General features: G+C 50.3%; 1 protein-coding gene across 1 annotated transcript; it reads right to left on the bottom strand.

The window, feature by feature from the left end:
• Nucleotides 1-718: 718 nt before the first annotated feature.
• On the bottom strand, nucleotides 719-20,726 carry NQO2 (N-ribosyldihydronicotinamide:quinone dehydrogenase 2). The gene is given in 9 exon segments (XM_063097808.1): nucleotides 719-950; nucleotides 2,347-2,388; nucleotides 2,390-2,426; nucleotides 2,428-2,447; nucleotides 3,346-3,459; nucleotides 5,917-6,047; nucleotides 8,839-9,006; nucleotides 10,735-10,829; nucleotides 20,680-20,726. Coding segments are annotated over 8 exon segments (696 nt in total). The 5' UTR covers nucleotides 10,742-10,829; nucleotides 20,680-20,726; the 3' UTR covers nucleotides 719-773.
• Between the last annotated feature and the right edge of the window lie 5,412 nt (nucleotides 20,727-26,138).

The following is a 26,138-nucleotide window of genomic DNA, read 5'->3' as shown; positions in this document are numbered from 1 at the left end:
AAGTACGGCACATAGGACGGGGTCCAACTCAGTCCACAGGGTTGTGGGGGCTTCCGCAGTCAAGTGACTTGGAAGGTGGTGTGCAAAGGTTGAACGGGGGGGATGGGGCAGGCACTGAGGAGTTGGGCCAGCATTCAGGCCGGAGGACAGCGTTGGCTATGGCTCTGCACCCAGAGAGACAGCTGTGGGTCCTTGGCAGGAGCAGGAAGAAGTCAGGAAGGCCAGGGCTTGAACACAGAGGAAACCAGGGAGCCGGCAGTGCTGGAGCAGAGGCCACACGCTGTACCTCGCAGGCCAGCTCAAGGATCCTGGGCCTTTCCCAGGAACAGCCAGAAATCTCTGAAGAATTAATAAGCCTCAAGAGTGGCCTGAGCAGATGGCTGTGTGTGTCGTGTGTGTATCTATATGTTTATTGCACGTGACTGTGTGAGCATGTGTGTATGTATGTGGTGCATGTACATGCATTTAGGCATGTGCACGTGCATGTATGTATGTGTGGCGCGTGACAATAAAATTACACAATGAAGGCTGAATACAGGGAGATGGAAAGACATTAGACAAATATTGAAGAAAAGAAACCTAGGTGAATAGTGATCAGTCAGAGGAGAATTCAACACAACCAGCTGATTATTGAAACATTTAATCTGGCTGTATCAAACTCTGAAGACACTAACTAAATGCACCCAGCGTGCTCTGTTGTAATTTCACCATCGTCCCTTTGTACAGATGGGCCACCCAGTGTGCTGCTCACGTGATGTACATATGGCCCAGTGTCAGTGCCCAAAGTACCATGGGGGTGTGCAGGGGATGGGCTCCTCCTTCAAGATGCCCCGCAGCCTCTGGGCCCACGAAGCCACCGTCCCTTTTCTCTCTTCTTCTGACGCAATCTCAGGAGCAAAGCTGATCTGAGGGGCAAGGATTTGAAATCCACAGAAGTGCAGGGCGCCATGCTAAAGCCACCGGGACAGAAAAGAACTGGTTAGAAACCACACCTGCTACGTACCAGTCAGTCACATGATTGATGGGGGGGAGTGGTGTGAAAGGAACCTTCATGTGATTATAAAACTCCTTTACTGCTACGAGAATGGAAAACTGGACTTCCCCATAACCTTGGCGTGTGGGGCCTCGGGAGTGAGGGGAAGAACTTGGGGCACCTGGAATTTCCAAATCCTATCCTTATGATTTAGATCCATCCGTGAGCATCGCTCTGGATTCAGACACTAAACGTTACAGTTTCGCTTGGTTAGGCAAATGATGGGACATTTATGCTACGGGTTATTCTAGAATGAGGTTACTCTAGCTATTATGTGCCCCTGTGGAAAGTTGTTCATGATATTTGTTAAAGGAAAAACGATGACAAGTTTTAATTGTAAGCAGCCTGTTTATGATGCACTAGTCCCCTCTAATCGGCGGGATCGAGCCTGAAGTTTCAGTTCCCCACAGCAATATTAAACAAACAAACCCAGAAATAAATGATTCAGAAGGTTTAAATTGTGTGCCACTCTGAGCAGTGAGATGAAATCTTGCACCTCAGGCCTGTGAATCACCCCCTTGTCTGCATGCGGCATGCCGCACCCACACCTCTGAGTCACTTAGCAGCTGGCTCAGCATCAGATGAACCGTGGCTACAAAAAATGCTTGTGTTCAAGTAAGTAGCCCTCACTGTGGTCAATCATGCTGCAAAGCACAGAGCGGTGATGCTGGCAACTCGGACATGCCACAGAGAGGCAGGAGAGTGCTTCCTTGAAGTGCAAAGGGGAACATTCTTGACTTAAGAAAAGAAACTGTGTACTGAGGTTGCTAAGATCTACAGTATGAATGAATCTTCTATCAGAGAAATTGTAGGAAGGAGAAAGAAATTTGGCTGGTTTTGCTATCGCACCTCAAACTGCAAAAGCCATGGCCACAGTTAAGTCGAAAAACATTAAATTTGTGGGTGGAAGACATGAACAGAAACATGTGGGCTCGGTACTATCTGTGGCTTCAGGCATCCTCTGGGGTCTTGGCACGCGTCCCTCGTGCATAAGGGAGACTAAGGTGTGCCATTCATATAAAATAATAATAAACATAATGAACCTAATAATAAAAATTATGTATGTAAGAATACAATACATATGAGCCATAAGGAAATAATTCAAATTGTTAAAAGTGACTATTCTTGAGGCAGGGATTAAGGAGACTGACTTTGTTTTTCATACCGTCTCATCTTTTGCTATAATATGTACTTTTGTGAGTGTGCGCGTAGTGAATATGCACGGACGTGCCAGCGTTCACCAGTGTGTGAGTGTGCAGGGAGTGAGCGAGCACACACGCGTGCACGTGCAGCGGCCTCTGGAAGCTGCTTACCTGGAGCGGACACAGGAATTACCGAAAGTCTCCTCTGACACCCCCTTTTCGTGTACATCTTGGCCGGGCCGCTGGTCGTCCAAGAGCAGGGCTAATTTACCCTGCAGGGGAGAAAGCATGAGTACGTGTGGCCTCTGGGAGAGGACACAAATGCTGCTGTGACCCCGCACAAAGGTATATCATGGCCAGGAGGAAAGTCTGGGGTCAGCTCCTCCAGGATGGACTAGCATAACACGTCCAACCCTGGCAAGCCCATCCACAGGTGACAGGGACATCCCGACTGAAAGTGGGGACAGGACAATCAGAGCAAATGGAAGAAGTGACCGGATAAACTCTAACATGCCCAGATTCCTGGAGGGAACCAGGTTTAGGTGATGCTGCCGTGTGTGACCGGACATGGCTGTGGCACAGGACTGAAGGGAACCAGGCAGGGACCCACACACAGAGTGCTCAGTACATGGTGGCATCATCGTGGTCCAGGACAGATCTGGTTACACGGTCAGCTTTCCTCAGATATGCTGTTTCCCGGGGCTTTGAGAATTTAAAACATCATTTCTTTCAGTAGGAATTTTAGTAAGAATTCCTAGCTACCACGTACTGTGCACCTACCAGGTTCCAAGGACTTGTCACCCTGCAGTACAGGGGTCCTATTACCTTATTCCACAAGGTCGGCACGTGATGCTCAGAGGGTGAGCTCGTGCCAGGCCAGGGCTGGAGCCAGGGCTGACCGCCGAGTGGCCCATGTCCACCCTCCCCCAACACCCAGCCCCAGTCCCTTCTCTGCCAGGCACGTAGTTAGCTGCAGATGTGCCTGCGGTCCCCAGTAGACAAAAGCTGCATGACTTCAGACACAATGCTTTTCTCATCCATGTACAGCATACGGTGCTTTGCACGCAGTAGGTGCTCAATCAACACTCGCAAACTACAACTATGACTGATAGATGAGATGGTCCCTTCCCCTGCCAACATCTCTGGAGACCCTCCACCCAGAGCACATACCTGGAGAAAACCGGAGTCATAGAAGCAGAGAACATCGAAAGCAAAGCCCTGGCACAGCACTCTGTCCATGCAGCCCGTCAGGATGGCCGGCACGCTGAACCAGTACAGCGGGAACTGGGGATGGAACACCGGGGAGAGGCGCACGCTGAGACCCGTGCCCAGAGCGCACGTGTCAGCAACCCGGTGCCTCAGAAGGAATCCCGCTGTCCTCCTCTTCCCAGGAGGCTGTGCAGGTGAGGGAGACACAAACGCTAAGCTCTAACGTGGCGGCATGGACAAGGGGGGCACGGCCAGGGCAGAGTTGACAGTGGTCCCGGTCGCTGTTACGGGTGGCTCTGTGTCCCCCAGTGACAGCCCTGATGCTGCTCCAGCGACCAGGTATAGGCAGGGAGGGGGTGAGAAGCTCTGCTGGACCCTGCTGTGGGGTAGCAGTCTCTGTGACTGAGCTACTCGAGGGGACAAGAGGAAAGGTGTGGAGAGAGTCCGCCCCTTCACATGCACGGGGGTGAGTTGTTAGCATCTGGGAGTCCCAACGAGTTAGGTGCGGGGCAGCTGTGGATTTTCACACAAACTAAAGCTGCCTGCTCGGATTCCATGCCAGCAGCAAGATCTCTGCGAGTCCACCCTGGTTCCCGTAGGAGCCCGAACATGACCTCCAGACATCGCCTGTGAAGGGAAAAGAACACAGGTGAGCATCCACTACCAAAGGAGGAAGCCCATGCTTCGTGGGCAGTCAGCACAAATCAAACTCAGGAACTGGCCATGAAACCCAAGCTCCAGAAGCTACTGCTGGGTGACGCTGCCAGTTCCCTGTGCTTCCTTTTCCAGATTCGTCCCATAGGGCTACTAATAAATCGTTCCTAGCTCACAGCATCGTGGCAAGGATTCGGTAACACACAACACAGTAAACGCGCAATACCCAGAAGAGAATTAATGCTCAGTGACGGGTGGGCTCTGATAATGTTGGTAATGGTAGTGCTGAATGCAGCTTTTCTTAGTGCTGAACAAAAGAAAGAAGCTTACAGTGCAGACCCTCTGGACAAAGTGTCAGGAAAGGAGAGAAGTCAGGGAAGAAAAGACGTAAAATGAGGCGGATAAAAGGAAAAGACCGGTACAGAAAGAACAGGCCTCGGCTTACATTAGCCACCCAGTCACACGATAGGAGGAGGTGACAGAAAGGAGGGGTGGGCTCCGCTAGGTCGGCTGAGCCCAGGGGGTCAGGAAGAGCAGGGCAAGAGGCTGAACAGGGTTCCGTTGGGACCACATGCCCCAGGTTTCTGGGGACAGTCATGACAGAGGCCCATCGTCCCGGCATGATGATACCCCTACGGTAACCAGGTCTCGAGCACCAGGAGTCCACCCAGGTACAACAGAATGAAAGAACGTCCTGCACTTTGACCAGATGAGCAGCTCAAGGTTGCTCCATACAGAAAGGGCTGGTGCCAGGAAGGGGTGTACAGAGAAGCCTGGGAAGGGGGCAGCGTTCCTTCCTGCTGCCAGTGCTGTGAGGCTGTGAGGGGCTTGGGGACCACCCATTCTGCACGTGTCGTTCTGTCTGGGAAGTGATCACAGGCCCCCCACCCCCTCCTTGCACCCACATGGTGGGCTCGGCACATACTGTGAGAATGGTGGTCTCCTTCTCCCACCCACTCCCGCCCTTAAGCGGGGAGGAAAAGAGACAGTCAAGACCAGTCAGGCCCCTTGCTTGGAAATTCCGGGTAGAGGGAATGCAGCCTCGGGTGCGGGGAGACACCAGAGCTGAGGTGCAGGGAGCAGCAGAGGAGCAGGGGGAGAGCAGGCTGCTCAGCACGGGGCGCTGTCCCTGGAGCCCAGCCAAAGGCCTGTCCTGGGGCCCAGCAGACCCAAGCAACCAGAGCACATGGATATCATAAACTCCCCTTTCTTGCTCGACTTGGATTTCCATCAACCCAGACACTGGCCAGGCTTATAGTGATAGCCCCGACCACACCTGCCTGGTGATGGAGGAGAGCGGCCTTGGCCTGAGGGAACTAGTCCTCCTAGAGGCCCTATCAAGGGGCCAGTTCTTTCTGCAAGGACAGCACCTCCCTGCAACAATCTGTGAACAACACAGGGGAGGGGCTGGTGGGGAAGCAACCAGTGGGAGGGTGGAACCGCAGGTTTTCTCCAAATGATCAGGATGTTTAAGGCAGGAGTGGTTTGGGCTTGAATTCCCTGACGAATGCTTGTGTAGACAAATCTGGTTCTCAAGCAACCCAGCAAGTCCGGGGGTGGGCCCGCAGGAGAATGGAGGAACGGGTTTCTTGCACCACTGGGCTCATGGAAAATACCTTCATTCCTATGTTCTTAGGGGTCAGGATTTTGCATAAGCGATATTGGCTACATTGACCTCTTTCCCTACTAGGTAAAGTGTTTCAACTAATGCTGCAAGCAGTTAACAGTGTGGTAACTAAGTTTTGAAATTAGGTTACCACACCTACCCACACTGTGCAAATGTGCAAAAAACAAAGATACCACTTGTAGGGGAACACTCAGTGTTGGGATGAGTTTGTACACAGGAGGAATCTTTTGAATGTCAGAGGAAAACCGCACCTGAAATGTCACTAGATCAGCTTCCTGAACCTCTTCCTGCTCGGCAACGATGTCGCTGGTCAGAGCCCTCTTCTTGTAGGCTTCACAGGCTTCCACCCCATAATTGAAGACCTCAGGATTGGAGAGAGGCCCTGGGGAAAAAAGAGGCTTCTCACTCACGGGTGAGGGTGCGTGGCCCGGCCCAACCATTCCGCTAGCGCTGTGTATACCTGTCTCTGACTCCTCAAAGCGAGTCACAGACAGTCTCTGTGACCCTGCCACCAGGCTTTGGAAAGAGAGAGTACCTGGCAGGGCCACTGGTTGAGCGCTTCCTACCTAGCAGCAGTGCGATCCACACATCCCCTCTCTTATCAGCATAGCAACCGATGACATCCCTGCAGCTCCCCATAACCACAGAAGAAACCAGGACTTGAGAGGCTGGGTGACTTGTTAAACGCCCTCTGGGTCCTGGAGACAGAGGTAGGTGTGACCCACTAGGCCACAGTGGGTCATGGAGGAGAGCAAAGCCCAGGCCATTTGGAGAAGAGCCACAGTGAGAGCTGGGACAGCTGTCCGTCAATACACTCATCATTAAACATTTCAGAGTTTCTTGCTTCCTCTTTTAACCTACCTGCATGTGACTTTCACTCAATAAGTGCACACTGAGTGCTTCTACGTGTACAATCCTGCCTTTACTAGGAACCCTAAGTGGGTAGCTTTGCACGCTAGAGGCTGTGTTGCAGCAGGGAGCTTATCAGATGGGGTTATGGCCACTGCACTATGTAGAATCCTGACCCCTTGGGCCCTTTACATCCATATCTACAGCATTTCAAACTGCAAAGGGACATGAACTTTTACCGATATGTAGAACAAGATCTACAGTGACCTGCACCAAAAGGTTGAGTGTGCTTGCCTCCGGGGTGTGGTGTGGGACTGGAGTATACGTGGAAAGGGGCTTGTACTTTTCACCCTGTGTTTGTCCACATTTAAAAATATTTTTTACATTAAGATCGTGTTACTTTATTCACTTAAAAACCAGTGGCTCCTTATCCCAGTGATCTCCATTTTTCTAGTGTCTACTCTTCTGCTCATTAAGAGAAAATAGTGGATTGATCGAGCAAAAGGGAAGAAAGACAAGGATGTTGGCTGTCACCGCCGATACTGAACACTGTACCTGGAAACCTAGTCAGCACAATCACAACCAAGAGGAAAGCAGAGACATTAAGTTCTAGAGAAGAGGCGGTGAGTGATCATTACGTGCAGATGATCTGACTGCATATCTGGCAAGCCCCGGAGGATTCACTGAAAAGTATTCCAGTCACCACAAAAACACACATACAGGCCCACACAGAGAATAATCCCTGTCACACAGAGAAACTGCACCCATAAGAAGAATTACAGAAGATGTGCGTGAAGAACCTCCTAAATAGACGCGGGGAGTTGTACAAGACTAGAACAAACGGAAGTCACACCGTTCCCGTGCACAGAAAGAGCCGGTATTACGAAAGACCAATTCTTCCTAAGTTCATCTTAAGTTTAATGGGATTTCTTGTTGAATGTGGAAAGCTAATTCAGATGATTTAACGGAAAAGATAAAGAAATAGAAAACAGAGAAAAATAAGGGAACTGAAGGTGACCTATCTCTACGAGATATTAAATTATGTTATTTCCCTAAACAATCATAACGATGTGGTACCGTGCTGTGTGTCATGAGTAGACGGGCGAAAAACGGAATAGAAAGAGTACAACAGAATCAAACACATGGGAATTTAGGTCACAAGGAAAGTGGCAGTTTCAATCAGGGGCAAACTGGAGCAAACCTTCAATGGCGAGAAGATAACTGGGCAGGGACTTGGCAAAAAAAGAGACCCATATCTCACAACATACATCAAAATAAATGCAAAATAGTTAAAATATTTAAATTTAAAGAGTGGAACCTGTCAAATACTCAAAGAAATGACAACACTTTGTTTTTAAGAAAAATATCCGAGTTTACAGAAGTAAGACACAGACCCCAGCCGTCATAGAGCAATCGACTGATGGAAACTCGACTCAGTAAAAGGAGGCAGAATCCTGTGTGGAACAAAACAGCAGAAGCAACGTCAAATTGACAACAAAATCGGGTAAAACGTATCTGCGATTCACACCCCACCCCGCCCCACAGGCTGAGTTTTTAGTACATAGACGCTCCACGAAAACCAAAACGTCCAAGACCGACGAACTAAGAGAACACGAACGAGGCAGGAACGGACAGTTCACGGGAAGGAAACCGTCAGTAGCGACAGACAGAAGCGGAACACGTGAAGGCGCCAAACCTCAAGAACCGACGGAAGGACACGGAGGCCGTGCAGGGAGGGGCTTCCTGGCACACCGGCGGCTGTCACTGCGCTGGCAGCACCGGAGACCCCACGCAGCGAGCACGTGCACTGCCGCTGGCGCCGCGAACCGGGAAAGGCTTGGGGCACCCGGGGACTCCAGAAAGGGAAACGCGCGGCCCTCGACCGATCTGCACTTCCACTTCCGGGGCACTGCGTGGGAGGGAACGCCGGCGGCCGGGTTCCCTGGGGTAGGGGTCGTCACCACCACTGCTCAGAGCCAGCCTAACGCGCCCTTGAGCAGGGACTCGGAACGACGACATCGCCGCACAGCGAGTGCTCTGCCACAGCAGAAGAGGAGGCCGCGCGCACGCCCCGCTCCCGTGAAGGGGACGCAGAGCGCCCTCGAGTGCCCCTCAAAAGTGCCCCTGCAGCGCGCGTGTCTCCGGAAGGCCGAGGGCGCTGGCAGCACCGGCCGCCTGGGCCGCACAGACCGCGCCTCCACGCTTCTGACCTGAGACATCCTGAGACATGCACATCGCCAGCAACGATGAGCTTCCCAGGCATGTTTTTAGTTGACAAACACAGAGGAAAGTTCACACGGCAGAGCGATCGTGCCACGACTCACCAGTGACATCTCTCCTTGTGGCCCTGGGCTCAAAGTCCACGGCTTACAAATCCGACACACAGGTGACGGCAAAGCCCTGCCTGCTCAGCTCCTCCACGGCCACGTTCTTCAAGGAGCCGTTGAAAGACTTGGCCTCGTGGTGCGCGTAGACGATGAGCACCTTCTTACCTAGAGCAGGAGAAGGAGCGGCCCCTCTTGAGGGACAAGTCCCGCTTGTCAAAACTCAGTGAAGACTGAGACGAAAATGACACGTTTTGGTGCTCACAGCAGTTGTAGCCAACACATGAATGGCAGTTCTAAAATAAGAAATATTTTTGGTGCACTTAGTCCCAGCTCATCATTACTTGTGTTTTCTAATTGACAAAAATGCAATGGGCTAAATAATGTCTCCTGGGAACCAGCACCTCTGAATCCTTTAAAAGCCTGATCTGATTTGGTTACCCCATGAGAAGTTCTAGCCCTGTCTGCTAAACATGAAAAGACAAAGCCGCTGGAATTGACCTTGCGTGCTGACCCATGCAGGCAGGCGCCAGCTCCTGGCACCTTGGCTCTGCCACAGTGCTGCCTCCATCTCCTCCAGACCCACCGAGACTTGACACGGAAACAAAACATGGTCCCACGGGGAAGGGGGGGCTGCCGGGAGCCTGTCTCTTGGCGGAGATGCTGATGACAAGAGGACTCCAGGAAGGGCCAGGTCTTGCAGGCAGTGGCTCTCTCGTCAACACCGACAGCCTCTCAAGCAGTATTTCCCTCATTCCTCGGAAGATTCTGTGAGATTATGACCCATTTCTTCTGGGAGGCAGCTGGCCGGTTTCCTTAATTAAATTTGCCCTGGTGACATCGAAGACTAAACTATTAAGCTCCTGATTTACCTTTTTCAGTCTAGGACACTGAGGAGAGAACACAGAGGTTATTCTGAAGCAAACAGTTTCGGGGCACTCAGCTGGTTGCAGAGGTCGAATTCCACAAGGCCGATTAATGATTAACATTTCATTTTACTTTCTCAGACTCCTCTGAAATAAAGGAACGCCACTTGTGGGCTTAACAGGAGAGTAGATACAAATGAAACACCTACATCAATGGTCCTTAACTAGGGGCAATGTTGCGTCCCCAGGTACAGTTCTCCATGTCGGCAGATACTTCTGGTTGTCACAACTGGCAGGTGAGGGGAGTGCTACCGGCACTGAGTGGGTAGAGGACAGGGCGCTGCTAGACATGTTCCAGTGCACAGGACACTCCCTCCATAACAAAGGATAATGCGGCCCGAATCCCAGTAGTGCCAAGGTTGCAAAATCCTAATGTACATAATAATGTATGGGATAAGGGGGGCTCGCCGGTTAGCTCACTTGGGAGAATGTAGTGCTGGTAACGCCTAGGTTACGGGTTCAGATCCCTGTACCAGCCAGCCACCAGCAACAACAAAAAACGTATGGAATAAGGTGAATCTCATATGGTGCAAAATAAAAGAATTTCCCAGTTACATTTTTCACTGAAAAAAGAAGTTTCGACATTGTGTGTGTTTGTGTGTGATATGCAGGCACAAAAGTAAAAGTGGAATCCTACTGAATGAACCATGGTTCCTCCTGGGGCTCATTCACTCAACAACTATTTTTCAAAGACCTGCTCTGTCCCAGGAGTGATTTCCATGACTGAAGGCTGAGCAAAGAAAGGATGGGCAGGGCCCCCACTTTTGAGAAACTCATATTCTGTAGAGGGACAAAATGGACAATAAAACAGGTAAAAAACAAAACAAAACAAGATAATTCCAGACGGTAATTTATGTTATAAAGAAAACGGTTTTATGCTCAAACACTTCAGTGCTGTTTGGGATTTGTATACTGAACAATGTATTCAGTGTCTGATGCAAGTCAACCCCCCCCAAGGCAAATCGTTTACCTGCCATGTTGCAGGAAGATGGATTCTTTCTCTCCGGTTCAGTGTGGTGACCCTGGGATGTCAGGAGCAGCCGCTCTCCTGGTGAGCCCAACGCTCTGCAAGAGAAAAGGAAGGCTGGCTGGTTACCCCAGGTGGTGAGGGCGTAGTGCTGTCACGGCAGCGTGCACAGGTTGGGACCCCATAGCAGTCATACAGAGAAGGAAGTGAAGGCGGGGGTGAGGGCGGGTGTCCAGACTCGCCCACCAGTGCCCCCTGCAGGTCACACCCGCGCCAGAGAAACGAGGCTTCTCTGACAGGCAAACGATCCTCAGAGACATGGGCCTCCGAAAACAATCATGTGGGATGGCAGATCCCATTCTCTGTCGTGTTGTGTTGTTGTTGAGAGGACTCAGAACCTTCTGGGAAGGCCGTGCTAGAGGACAGAGCCTGTGAAATGCGCCACAGACAGGACGCAGGGGTTGCGCCTCCTGGGTCTTCCTGCACCCACGTTGTCCCCTTGGTTAAGGGATGCAGCTGAGCAAACCAAGGGCAGGGCGGCACCAGCCGCGCACCTGTGCAGTGCCGGCCTCCTCGGCGGCTGCTGGCAATGGCGAAGAGGTGGCGCTGGGCGAGTTGGGCCTTTCTCCTCACCCGAAGATACAGGGACTTGGTTTAGACCCGGCTCCCAATCAAGGTCTCCAGAGCTCCTCTAGGGAGGCAGCACAGGATGCAGGGGATGTCCACGTCAGACGGACGTGGTGCAGGTGCCAGCTCTGCCCCTCACAACTGTGGGACCTGCAGCAAGTCCCTTCACCTTTCCGTGCTTCAGCCTCCCCCACGGCAGAGTCACAGCAGGGCCGAGAAGAGTAAGGAGATGGCGGGTATACACAGGGGCCGGCACTCAGTGAGGCTCTGGGAAAATGTTCACACTGCTGGGGCCTCAAGGGCGCCCTGGCCGGCCACCGCTAATAACTCGCTTCACCCGGGGAGAGGCCAGGTGCCTCCAAGAAACCCGCCCTCGCTACCAGAAAAAGACAGCTCACCCCCTCTGCCCAGAAGCAGGCAAGACAGCACACCCGGGGTCTTAGGGCCGGAGCTGAGGGCAGCAGCCCCAGAACACACACCGAAAATGCCACTTCCGCATGGATGGCCCACCACAGCCACCACCACAGCCAAGACTGCCACAAAAGCGGCACATGCCACAGCAGTAGCCACCCATACCATGCAATCAGCCTGCCAGACACTCAACTACACCGACACAAGGAGAGTGATAGAGTTTGGACGTGCTGTCCCTGCAAAACTCACATGGAAATCTGACCCCCACTGTGGCACTGCTGGGAGCTGTTTGACTTATGGGGTCGGATCCCTCAGGATGGATTAATGCTCTCCCTGGGGTGTGTGGACAGTGAGTGAGTTCTTGCTTTATTTGTTCCCGGGAGAGCTGGTTGTTTGAAGGACCCTGGCACCTCCTGTCTCTCTCTCTCTCTCTCTTGCTTCCTCTTGTCATGTGATCTGCTTGTACCCACCCGCTGCCTGCCCTTTCCTCCATGAGAAGCAGCCTGAGGCCCGCACCATATGCAGCTGTCCCAGAATCGTGAGCCAAATAAACCTCTTTTCTTTATTAATTACCCAGTTTCAGATATTCTGTTATAAGCAACACAGAAATAGACTGACACAGAAAATTGGTACCAGACAAGTGGAGTGTTGCTTATATCAAATACTTGACAATGTGCAAGCAGCTTTGGAACTGGGTGTTAAGGAGAGGCTGGAAGAATTTGGAGGAGCAGGCTAGAAAAAGCCTAATTGCTTGTAGAAGTTTAGAAGACGAGAAAACCAGGGAAAGTTTGGAATGTTATAGAGACTGGTTAAATGGTGGTGACCATAATGCTTATGGAAATCTGGACTATACAGACGACTTGAAGGAGGTCTCAGATGTAAACGAGAAGGGACTTACTGGAAACAGGGGCAAAGGTCAACCGTGCTGTGGCCTGACGAGGAACTTGGCTGCATTGCGTCCATGTCATAGGACTTTGTGGAAGGTGGGACTTAAGCTTTGTGAACCAGAATGTATGGCAGAAGAAAGTGTTAAGCAGCAACGCATTCAGACAGCTACATGGCTACCTGCAATGGCCTACGCTCAGTTATGGTGGCATAGGAATGACATAAAGCCAGGATTTGTAAGGAAAAGGGAAGCACAATGTCAAGATCTGTCTCAGCCACTCCGGCTGGAGTAGCTCTGCCTCAAGTGACCCCAAGTGTGGTTTGTGCAGAAGCTCTAGAGAGCACAAGCTGGAAACCTTGGCGGTGTCCCCGTGGTGTTAAATTTTGCAGGTCAGCGGAATGTGAGAGCAGTGGAGGCATGGCAGCTTCCACCCAGATTTCCGAGGATGTATGGAAAAGCCCGGGGACCAGGCAGAGACCTGCTGCAGGGGCGCAGGCACTGCAGAGGCCTTCTACTGGAGCAGTGCGGAGCAGAAAAGTGGGGTCAAAGCCCCCACAGAGAGCCCCTACAGGGGAAATGTCTTGTAGAGCCCAGGCAGCAGAGGCTGCTGCCAGGATCCCAGAACTGTAGGGCCGCTGGCAACGTGCAACACCGGCCTGGAAAAGCCACAGGCATGAGTGAGGCCTGGTGGATGCTCCCAGCACAGCCAGGGGGCAGGGCAGCCTGAGGCTTTGGGGTCCAACTCCCTGCATTGTGCCCAGCATGCAGGACTTGGAGTCAAGGAAAATCATTTTGGAGCTTTAAGATTTAATGTCCGCCCTGCTGGGTTTTGGACTTGTTTGGGGCTTGTTTCTCCTTTCTTCTGGCCTATTCCTCCCTTTTGGAATGGGAATGTGTACCCAATGTCTGTTCCACCATTGCATTTTGAAGTAGATAAATTTGGTTTTGATTTTTACAGGTTCACAGCAGGAAGGAGTTTTGCATTTGGTCTCAGATGAGACTTTGGACTTTTAAGTTGGTGCTGGAACAAGTTAAGACTTTTGGGACTCTTGGGATGGAATGATTGTATTTTGTATGTGAGAGTGACATGAGTTTTTGGGGACCAGGGGCAGAATGATAGTGTGGATGTGTCGTCTCCCCCAAAACTCATATGGAAATCTGATCCCCAACGTGGCAGTGTTGGGAACTGTTTGGGTCATGGGGGCAGATTCCTCGTGAACACATTAATGCGCTCCCTGGTGGGTGGGGATAGCGAGGGAGTTCTCACTTTATGAGTTCTCGCGAGAGCTGGTTGTTTAAAGGACCCTGCCACCTCCCCTTTCTCTCTCTCTTGCTTCTCATTGTCATGTGATCTGCATGTACCCACTGGCTACCAGCTGCTTTCCACCATGAACAGAAGCAGCCTGAGGCCCACACCAGATGCAGCTATCCCAGAATCATGAGCCAAATAAACCTCTTTTCTTTTTAAATTACCCAGTTTCAGGTATTCTGTTATAAACAACAGAAAAACAGACTAATATAGAGAGTCACCAGCAGAGATTGGACAAAGAGGATGCCTCGCTCTTCAAAACCCACTCCAGAGTAACAGAAGATCCAACTGCTCTCTACCAGATGACGAGACATCAATGTAAAGATCCTAGAAATATGAAAACCCACAAAAATATGACACCACCAAAAGAATACAGTAATTCTCAAATACCAGGCCCTACAGAGCAGGAAAGCCCTGAAATGACTGCAAAGGAATTCCAAGCAACTATCTTCAGGAAACTCACTGAAAGAGGAGAAGACTCAATTAGAGAACACAATGAAACAAGAAAAAAAAATCCAGGATAGAAAGGATGAAATTTACAAAGAGATTAATACCTTAAAAAAGAATGTAGCATTTTAATACAGGTGTTTGTAAGTATAAATTTTCCTCATCCTGTGAATTTCTATATATCGCACTGTGATATTTATCTCAAAGTACTCTCTAATTTCCCTGTAATATTTGTTTTCACCCATTGTTTATTTAGGAGAGTGTTTAATTCCCACACATTTGTGAATTTTCTAAATTTCCTTCTGTTATTGTGGTCAGAGAACATATTTTCTATGATCTTAGTCTTTTTAAATGTATGAGGACTTGCTTTGTGGCCAAAAATTTTAAAAATTATTCTAGAAAATAAAAAGAAAACATACTCAGATAAACCAACAAACCAAAAGCAAAACACAAACCAAAAAACAAAAACACCAACTCAGACAAAATTGAGCAATAAAAAAGCAAACAACCTGATCCCAAAATGGCCAAAAGTCTTGAATAGACATTTCTCCAGAGAAGATACATAAGCGGCCAATAATCACAAAACAAGATGCTCAACATCACTAATCATTAGGGACATGCAAGTCAAAAGTACGAGATATCAGCTTACGTCCATTAAAATGGCTACTATCACAAAAGCAGAAAACGTGTTGGTGAGGATGTGGAGACACTGGAGCCCTTGTGCACTCACTGTTCACGGGAATGTGAAATGGAGCACCTGCTATGGAGAACAGCATGGAGAGGGCCGGTCCGTGGCTCACTCGGGAGAGCGTGGTGCTGATAACACCAAGGCCACAGGTTCGGATCCCTGTATAGGGATGGCCGGTTGGCTCACTTGGGACAGCGTTGTGCTAACAACACCAAGTCAAGGGCTAAGATCCCCCTACCAGTCATCTTTAAAAAAACAAAAAACAAAAAAGGATGGAGGCTCCCCCCAAAATTAAAAATAAAATTACAATATGATCCAGCAATTCCATTCTGCATACATACCCAGAAGGATGAAAGCAGGATTTTACAGAACCACGTGTGCCCCCGTGATGTGAAGAAGAGCATTCTTCCCAATAGCTAAAACGTGGGAGCAAACCAAGCATCCATCAGCAGATGAATGGATAAGCAAAATGGGGTATATCCACACAGTGGAACATTATTCACCCTTACAAAGGCAGGAAATTCTGACACATGCTACATGGACGAGCCTCGAGGACGCCATCTTAGGTGAAATAAGCCAATCGCAAACAATAAATACTGTATAATTCCACTTATATGAGGTACCTAGAATAGTCGAATTCATAGAGACAGAAAATGGTATGCTGGTAGACATGGGTTTGGCTGGGAGAGTTGAGGGGGGCCCAGGAGTCAGTGTTTAATGGGTACAGAATTTCAGTTTTGCAAGATGAAAGGAGTTATAGAGACAGTGGTGGTAATGGTTCTACAACATATGAATTATGTAATGCCACTGAACTAGATACTTACAAATGGCTAAGACAGTAATTTTACCCTCTGTGTATTTTAGCATAATAAAAAATATTGGGGGAAAAAACCAAACAGCACAGGGTGTGTGACTCAGGGATAGTGTGAAGACAATGCATGATTCGCATTGTATCCAAATGACAATTTTTACATATCAGTGCATGCCTACGGCATAACTGGGACGGTTTGAATGTCCCCACCAAAGCTCACATTGAAGTTTCATCCTCAGTATGTATCTGAAATGTGTGCACTTTTAAGAGGTGATTGAATCGTGACGGCTATGTCCTCATGAATGGATTCATCCCTTCGTGGATTAACGGATTAATGGCTTATCCTGGGCCTAGACTGGTGGCTTTCTAAGGAGAGGAAGAGACCAAGTGACACCTTCTTGCCCTCTCACCATGATGCCCTGCACTCTGCAGAGAGTCCCCACCAGGAAGAAGGCCCTCACCAGACATGCCCCCTGGACCTTGCTGTGCCCCCTAGACCTTCCCAGCCTCCAAAACTGTCAGAAATAAATTCCATTTCTTTAAAAATTACCCAGGTTCATGTATTCCACTATAAGTCCACTGTAAGAAAATGGACTAAGACAATAAGAAAAAGGACACAAAAGTCAGGTTTATCCACACCATGACTAGAACATGGAGTAGCGCTGGCGTCCCATCTTCCAGGAGCCCTACCTCCAGCTGTGCAGGAGCACCGGGGCAGGGCTGGGGTCTGCAGAAAACTGCCAAAAAGTGAGGCGGGTGCAGAGGGGCGGGCGCTGGCCCAGGCTGGTGCTCTGAGGACAGAAAGGAAAAGAGCCTGACGCAACCGTGGCTGGAGCTGAGTGGGGGGCAGGCTTGGGAGTTAGAGATCGTGGTGCTGCCACCCTTGAGAGAGAGCAAACAGCTTGGGTCACTCTTTACACCCTCACGCCACAAAAGCGAGTTTAAGTCCTTTCCCACTCACTTAAATTGACTATCGACTGAACAGTTAGGAAGCCACCTCTCTCATTATCCAATATCTCCTCTCCCATTCCTTAAGAACAGACCCCAAATTTATTCAAGGTGTCAATGTGCCCAGCTCCCTCTGCAGGTAGGGGTGGCCAGTAAGGTGTAAGCAGAAGTCACTGGGCAAGGCTGCTAGGAAATATGCTAAAGAAGCTCACTCAGCTGGTGGGGGGTGGGAGGAAGTGCCATCTTGGCCCTTGCCACAGTTCCCCGTCCTGGCTAGACTGTGGAATGATTGCCAGGACTTAGTCTGTCATCCTGCTATCCCGGGGACAGAGGCTAAGCACTAAGGATGGTGGGGCAGAAATACGAAAGGAACCTGGATTCCTAATGCTTTCTTGGAACAGCAACATGGTTCTGGATTGCCAAACTCCAGACTTTGATTTTTTTCGTGCAGTAGCATCTGAAGTGGCATTAAGCTGTGGGAGGATTACGGACTGTCAGTGCAACTAAAGAAGCCGTCTAGATACATGTTTTTGTCCAGGCACCTCAATGTGTTCAAGCCCTGTGGTATGAACCTGGCACACTGGATCACAGGAGAATTTGGCAGAGATCACGTTCATTCATTCAAAGCCCAGGAAGGTTCCACTTCTGACACCAGCAACATGTATAATGGCGAATCCCAAGCAGGGCAGTGAGGAAGGAAAGAAAAAAGAAGTTCATGAAGACAGTATTGCGTGAAATGGTAAGCTGAAGATAAACCACAAGAAAACATATTCTTTATGGCATTACAACAGAAGAGCTCCCCTCTCTGAGGATGAGGGCTTTGAATTTTCAGGGATTTGCCATCCTTATAAGTCGAGGGGGAGGGGTCCCTGCACGGCCCTCCCCTTTCACTACAACGATCAGCGCAGCGTACAAGCCACAAGAGTCACGGTTGTCTTATGTTGAGGCTGAAATCCTGGATGCACTCAGGACAATAACTGTGAAACACGAGACAGCAGCTAGTGCACACCTAGTTCCCTGGGACCCACTCCTCACAGCTGCTGACGAGGCAAGTTACAGGATGCATGCTCCCTGAGCCAGCATGTGACAGTGAGAAGTGTGGCTGTAACTACAAGTGTGGGCCAAAAGGGCAGGTCAGGAAAGGGTTGATGTGCTTCATCTGAGAAGGCAAACAGAGCTAATGACCTCGTCCGTAGCTTTCGGGCTTTGCAGTGTCTGGGCGGGCGGACACTGGCTTCCAGGTTTCATTTGCAGAACGCAAACTCTGGCTGGAATTGCATGTACGGAGGCCTGGGGAAAGCACAGGGAAACGGAAGCCGCGGCAGGTGAGGCAGAGTAGGACACTCTTCTCACGGTACCCATGAGCTCCACTCAGCAGCAGCTCCTGCATTGCTGCTTCTCAGGGTGACCCTGGAAGGCGGGCAGCCACCAAGGAGTGCACACTGCAGGGATCCTGAGGCCACAGTTAACCTGGACGGTGGCTACAATAAAAAATGGAAGGAATCTGAAGCACAATTGACAATAGGTTGCCAGGAGGGCTCAAGGCCAAGTTGGGGACGGAACTGTGAATGGAAGATGAGTACTGAGCTGAGAAGCAGGGAGGGTCCAGAGGGGCTGATGATTTCAGACGACCTCCAGACTTATTTCTGTGGGACACTGTATTAGTCCATTTCTGTTGCTTATAACAAAATACCTGGGACTACGTCATTTATAAAGAAAAAGAAATGTGTTGCTTACAGTTTCTGAACTGGCAAGTCCAAAGTCCAAGGAACACACATGGTGGTGGTGATGATAGTGATTCATGGGTCTCACACTGCAAGATGGTGGAAGCAGAGAGAGACTAACCTGTCAAGTACTTTTCTTCTAAATCCCTCAGAACCATGCCCCTGCCCACTACTTTTAATCCATCCACTAGGGCTTGGTCCTTCAATCTAATCACCTTTCCAAGGCCCCACCCTACAATGACCATAATAGGATTTCCCACCCTCAACAGTTACAGTGGAGATTAAGCTTTGGGGGACGTTCAACCCAAGGCAGAGATCAAACCGTCGATTTTGTTAAGGGCGTTGGAGTGGACTCTGCTACTAGCAGTGAGTGGACGGAACTCCTACTGATACACACATTAACTTGGCGGGGTCCGCAGCTGGTCGGGGGGCCCACCCTCTGGCCAGGTACTGCACTGGGCGAACAGGACAGACAAGCATGGAACTTTATACTGGGTGGAGGAGAGTGAGACAATAAGCAGTCAACAAGCAGGCACAGAATTCCTGGGAATGCTAAGTCCCAGTCACAATGATAAGTACCAGTGATAAGAAAAGTAAGCTCTTTAGTGGATAAAGGGTCAGTGGTATGTTTGCCACTCTAGGTAGGTGGTCCGCGGAGGTGTCTTTGAGCAGGGACAGTGAATAGTCCAGGCTGAGGGAATAGCAATAGGGCCTGAGGCGGGAACCAGCGTGGAGGGTTCAAGAAACAGCAAGAAAGCCCGTTTGGCTGAACTGAGTTGAAAAAAAAAAGAAAAAGAAAGAGTTGCCTGGTGGGAGAGGCAGATCAGTGGGTCAGGGACCCCTCCTAGGGCAGGCACAGGAATTTTATTTGAGGCCTATGAGAAAGCCATTGGGATTTCTTAAGCAGGAGCGTGATATGAGTGATGTCCCTCTTAAACTTACCAGTGTCACTGCAGACTCAGTGAGCACCTTATCCCGAGATTGCCAAAGTGAGGGCCCAAAGACCTTTTGGTGGCCATTTTTAAGGCCTGTAGCAGGGCACACATTCTTCAGTGTCCCCAGGCCTCAGCACTCCCTATTGTCTTGCTTGGCCCAGTTCACACATTTACATCACATGCCTGAACACTCCAGTCGTGTGTGTTTGTGACTCTCCACCTCGCCCGATTCTCCTAGTGGCACAGAGTAAGAAACTGAGGCCCACGAAGTGAGCAACTTGTCCGGAATAACAGAGAAACGACTCCAGGCTCACTTCACCCTCAGGAACGTCCCTTAGGGCCCATGCACAGAAATCATAGTTCTCCTTTGTGAGAAACTGTGCACTTTCCCTGGTCTACAGGAAAAAAGCCATGTGGGTATTGAACTGTATACCACGTCACACGGGCTCTGACATTTCTGACGAATACAAGATCTCATTCTAATCAGCACCCAGAAGCTCATTTATGAGGTTTTCACTTCATTATTTCCGGGCCTCTTTCCATGGGGACAGGCCCCATGCCGGGACTCTAACAGCTGCGCGACATTTCACTGTGTGGCAGCGACACCACTATCTCCACGCCCTTTCGTGCCCATTTCCCGAATTCTGGGCACTTAGGTCGTTTCCAGTTTTCTCCAGAACTATAAAAAGCACCGCTAGATGCGGGAGTCATTCAAGACACTTTCCTTTTCATGTATTCCTTTGGCCGAAATGTTCAGGGTAAAGAGGCTGATACTTTCCGACCGCCACAGTGTCCCTGAATAAAGCGAGCGAAAGAGCAGCGGCGAGGCCCGCTGTCTGCACAGCCTCGGCGGAGTCGGGGCCCTAAACCAGCGCACCCAGCACGAACTGTGATCCGGGGCTCCCGTGTCCTGCTGTGGAACACGCCGATGCCACCAGCGCCTCTTTCACAGGCAGGGGTCAGGGCAGACGAGCCTGACACCCGGGCTGGCAGGCGGCAGCGCTCACTGACAGGCGCGGTGCAAGGGGTGCCAGGAGCCCCGGGGCGCACGTGTGCGCAGCGGCGGGCACCTTAGGATCCGCGGAGACCTGCGTGGCCTGCAGCCCGGCCGCCGCCCCCCACGCCCCCGACCGCGGCCCGCGCCCCGCCCACTGCCCGCCACCTTCTCGTCGCCGCGACTCGCCGCTCTCCAGCCCAGGGCCTCAGCCGTTCACCTTTCCGTCCCAGAGCCGCGCCCGCGACGCCTCGTCCGCGCCCCGCCGTCGACGTGCTCCACGCCCCGCCCCTGACGGGCTCCGGGCCCCGCCCACGTCCCGCCCCCGACGTTCCCCGGCCCCGCCCCGACGTGCGGCGAGCCCCGCCCTCTGTCCCCCTTCGACGTCCGACCCGGGCCTCGTCCCGCCCCGGGTGGCTCTGGGGTGTGAACCCGGTGGGTTCTAAGGAGGTGCAAGCTGGGCAGGAGCGCGGGGGGCTGGGGCCTTTCCGCCGCCTACGCCCCTTTTTCGTATCCCTGGCAGGCGTCAGGGTAAAGACTGAGGGTCCGTGGCATGCCACTTCCTAGTAAAAGAAACGAGCTGTGCTCACACGCGACAAACTGCTCGAGCCTCCAGGGAGCTGGGCAGAGTGAACAAAGCCACTCCCCAAATGGTGTGGGCCACTCATTCCATGGCTGCGAAGGACAGATCATGGAAATGAAGAGTCGACTCGTGGTGGCCGGGAGTTCGGGAGGGAAGCGGCCGCGGCTCTAAAGGGCCCCACGAGGGATCCCTGTGCTGCTGGAAACGCTCCGTGTGTGACCGCATCACCGCCAACGTGCGGACTGGGGTATATGTGGTGGGGTCGTTGAGTGAGAGGTTACCTTTGGGGGACACTGGATCAAAGGTATATGAGTCGATAGCAAAAATTGAGTTAAAACACACAAACAGATCAAGGCCAAGGACATCCCCTAGAGGGAACACAGTCCTGGAACCACAGCCTGTGGTCGGGAGGGGAGACGCCGAGGAGTAATTCGGGCTAATTGTCACCTTTCCAAGCGTTTTCTGGCTGGTGCCTCCTCATCTGGCAGCCCGCCTGCCACGGTGACCTCCCCAAGCCCCCTCCCCAAACTCCTTGCCTTCATTTCTGGTGTCCTGGCGTGGCCCTATTCGAGCAAAAGAGCAGAGGGGCTTCCCCTGCATTCAGAATGTCGCTAAGGACAATAACTCGGGCTGGTCGTTGTACCCTCTCGGTTATCGGGATTTTCCCGTTACGTTTAGGTTTGTGTTTGCGCGGCTTTCAGTCACAGGGCCCTCCCATCTTAGGGTGCAGTGTTGGGGATGGTCTGTCTACCGATATTTTCCTTGTATTCAGAGGCAGGAACATGGCCTCTCTCCGAGATGCCCTCACGCGCCGAGCTCCCCAGCAGGGAACAGGCCCGCCTTGTCTCTAGAGCCGGGATCCTGGGGGCAGTTTTTGTTTTGGGATGGAAATCGGGTGTAAGGAGCATTGACTTCTGCACTGTGATCAGGCGGGACTGCGGTGCAACACTACCCCCTTGTGGCCGCTCCGAGAAATCACAGACGTGGACCGAACAATTGCTCCCTGCTTGGGGCTGAAGCTGGACCGCCCTCATTCCCTGGGTCTTTTGGTGTTTTTGTTTGTTTGTTTGTTTAAATTTTATTTACTGAATCAAAATCGATTATACATATTTTGGGGGTTGAACATTGAGATATTTTGATTAAATCAATATTACTAGCATATATATTGTTACAAATCATAATTATTCTTTGTGCCCCTTGTCCAATCTCTCCCTATCCCCCTCTTGCTCCCCCCCCCAATAGCCCTAGATTTCTTCTCTCCTTCTGAAAGAATAATGGTTATTCTGTTAATTTGTTGCCTAGAGAGATGTGATCAGGTCCCCTGGTATTATCATAGAGCAGATGCTTCTTCTGTCACTCTGAAATGGGCTTTGTGGAAAGGGACATCCTCTTCTTTTCTTTGTCTCTGCTGGTGACTCTCCTTGTGTCAATGAACTCCAGTGGTTGGCAGACCATCTGCGTGGTGGTTGTCGTGTCTAGCCCCTTTTGCAGCAGCCATGGTTATTGTGGTGGCTGGGGTGGGCCACCCAAATGGAGGTGATGTTTTTGGTATGCTCCTTGGCACTGGCGGTATGCCTGGTTGGGGGTTGTGTTTGGTCCCCTTCTCCATGCTTCTGGCCCCTGGGCAGGCCCCAAGGCACTGGCGCCACGTACCTGGTAGTGGGAGAAGTGGCTGGTCCCCTTCTCCATGCCTCAGGTCACTGGACAAGACCCAAGGAGCTGGCTTGGTGTGCCTGGTTGAGGGAGGGTGGTCTTGTCCCCTTCTCCATGCCACAGGTCTCTGGGCGGGCCCCAAGGCACTGGAGCCATGTGCCTGGTTGTGGGATGAGGGTCCGGTCCCCAGCCCCATACCTCAGGTCCCCAGGCGGGACCTGAGGAACTGGCTTGGTGTTCCTGGTAGTGGGAGAGAGGTCCGGTCCCCTTCTCCATTCCCCGGGTCCCTGTGTGGGACCTGAAGCACTGGCTTGGTGTGTCTGGTTGTGGGAGGGTCCCTGGGCAGGCCCTGAGGCACTGGTGCAGTTTGCCTGGAAGTGGGAGTGGGGTCCCGTCCCCAGATCCAAGCCTCCGGTTCCCAGGCAGGCCCCAAGGTACTGGTGGTGTGCCTGGGCTGGAACTAATTTTTGTCCTTTGCTTCTAACATGGGGGAACTTCCTGTGGGAACCAGGACTTGAGTGTGTGGTTGTTTAAATTGCTACTTTGCTGCTATTTCCCTAGGGAAGACTTTTTGTGCAGCTCGGGGTTTAATGGTTGACCTTATAGGTACTTCCGGCTCTCCAGAGACCCGGTGGATCTGGGTTCTGTAGAATCTCTGATCTAGGCCTGAGTTTTTTCATCAAACTGCACCCCATGCAATTCTGCATTCCCAACCAGTCTCCTCTCAGTGGCACGGCGCTGATTGGGGGTCAGGTAGGCTGTCTTTGCTGTATCCCAGTGTTCTCCCAATGTTCCCATCTCGCCCACCACCCGTGCTGCAAACACTTCACATGCACTGGTCCCTTGCAATGACTCACAGGCCTCTGAGTGGCTCCTTTTTTTCAGTTGTTCTGGCTCCTTGTTCCTGCGTGGGTCCATGTGAACCCGATTAGTGGTCTTGCTGTCCTGGGGGCCACCAACGCCCTCTTCTCTCCTGCCGCCTCCAAGTAACTCCATCCGAAGGACACAGCTGTGGCTTCTGCCGGCTCCTGCTCCATGCCCTCAGCAGCTCCAGCCTTAAAGCAGCCACAGCCCGAAATGCTCAGAGCAGCTTTTTCTTTCTCTCATCAGAGTTTCTCGTGCCTTCATGAACTCCGTAGGTCTCTCCTCCTCTTCCCCTGAGTTCCAGCGGCCCCACCTTGGCTGATGTTACATTTTATAGTTGTAAATTGGTTGATACGTGGGAGAGAGTGACGCTGGGGACTGTCTATTCCGCCATCTTGACCGGAACCCCTCCCTGGGTCTTTTGAATGGTGTTAAGTTGAATCGTGGTGGAGTCTAGGACAGTTCAGCCGGTGCCCATCCACAAAAGGGAAATAGCAGAGCTTCCTGCTAATGTGGTATTGAGGCTGAGCAATTACTGCAAACAATTGAGATACGATCATATTTGTATCCTTAGTTTGAGGGGGATGTCAAGCCACCTCCTGGGGTTTCCAGATTGCCACTTTCATTTCATTCCTAGCTTTGAAGAAATGTAAGAACAGGAGGCAGGTAAGCCCGTCACACATTTCCTCTTCTCCCAACTTCCCATGTTTTTATTTCAGAATAAAATGGAACATCATGGAGCTACCTTAAGGCTAGTGAAACTAGCTAATCTATTCCCTTAGCAGCTAGTTGCTTTTGTTTTCCTTTAATGACATCTCTTTCCTGCTAACAGCATCCCATTTTCCTTTAGGAAACTGACTTTTCCTAATAAAATAACACAAAGTTTGGGGGGGGGGGTTGGTTGTGTGTAATAAAACATATATAACATAAGAGTTGTCATTTTAACCACTTTGTAAAAGGGTACAATTTAGTGGCACTAATCACCTTCACAACACTGTGCGACCATTAATGCTGTTTCCAAAACTTTTCCAACACAAAAAAGAGAAACGCCATCCCCATGTAAGGATCACTCCCCAGTCTCTCCTCCTCCCACCCGCTGGGGATCTCTAATGTATTTCTCTCCTTGATCTTGTCTATTCCATGTACTTCACATAAGTGGAATCCTACAGTATGGGCCTTTTCCAGTTAGCTTATTTCCCTTGAAAACCTTGTTGCTAAGCTTCTGTGCTGTGGCATGTATCAGAACGTTATTCCTTTTTAAGGCTGCATAATATATAAGTTCGTAAACTGTATTACTTCATCCATTCATCTGTCGATGGACACTAGGGCTGCTTAACTATTGTGAAGAATGCTGCAAGGAGTATGGGTTTACAAGTGTCTGTGTGAGTCTCTGTGGTCAATATTTTGGGGTATATGCCTGCGCGTAGAATTGTTGGGTCATATGGTGATTCTACGTTTAGCTTTCTGAGGAACAGCCAAACTGTTTTCCACAGTGGCTGCACCATTTCACCATCCTACCGGCCAGGTACAAGCGTTCTAATTTCTCTCCATTCTCACCAACATTTGTTGCATTCCTTTTTTTCCCTAAATTATACCCATTATAATAGAGTAGTATGGAGTTATGTTTTTGCTTTGCATTTCCCTAATGCCTAGTAATATTGAACATCTTTTCATGTGTTTCTTGGACATTTGTATACCTGCTTTAGAGAAATGTCTTTTGTAATTGGGTTGTTTGTCTCTCTGTTGTTGAGTTGTGAGAGTTCTTTATATTTTGTGGATATTATCAGATATGTGACCTGCAAAGATTTTCTGTAAATCCTTATTTACATTCTTGACACAAAAAATTTAAAATTTTGATAAAGTCCAGTTGATGTATTTTTTGTTATTTATGCCTGGGTTTTGGTGTCATATCTAAGAGCCCATTATCAAATACAAGGTTATGAATATTTGCTTCCATGTATTCTTTTAAGAGTCTTATGGATTTAGTTCTGATATTTAAGTCACTGACTTTGAGTTATTTGTGTAAAGTAGGGGACCAACTTCACTCTGTCATGTGGAAATCCAGGTGTCAGAGCATCCTGTATTTAGAAAGACAATTCTTTCCCCCATTGAATTGACTCGTTACCCTTGTCAGAAATTAGTTTACCAAGGGGTCGGCCCGTGGCTCACTTTGGAGAACGTGGTGCTGACAACACCAAATCAAGGGTTAAGATCCCCTTACTGGTCATCTTTAAAAAGAATAAAAATAAAATAAAATAAATCAGTGACCATAAATGTGTGGTTTTATTAAGGAACTCTTTGCCCAGAAAGAGTTTCATCTTTCTTGCTGCTCTGAAGATTCTCTCTTTGTACCATAGCGCTTTGATTATAATGTGTCTCACTGTGGGTTTCTTTGAGTTCTTACTTGGAATGCACTTTGTTTCTTGGTTTTTTGATTCATGTGTTTTATCAAATTAGAAAGCTTTTCAGGCATTACTTCTTCCAATATTCTTTCTTACCTGTTTTCTCTCTTCTCTTCTTCTGGGAC

The sequence above is a fragment of the Cynocephalus volans genome, chromosome 5 (assembly GCF_027409185.1).
Source record: "Cynocephalus volans isolate mCynVol1 chromosome 5, mCynVol1.pri, whole genome shotgun sequence".
Lineage (NCBI taxonomy): Eukaryota > Metazoa > Chordata > Mammalia > Dermoptera > Cynocephalidae > Cynocephalus > Cynocephalus volans.
The sequence above is the reverse complement of the archived record's forward strand: the minus strand, read 5'-3'. Positions and strand labels throughout refer to the sequence as shown.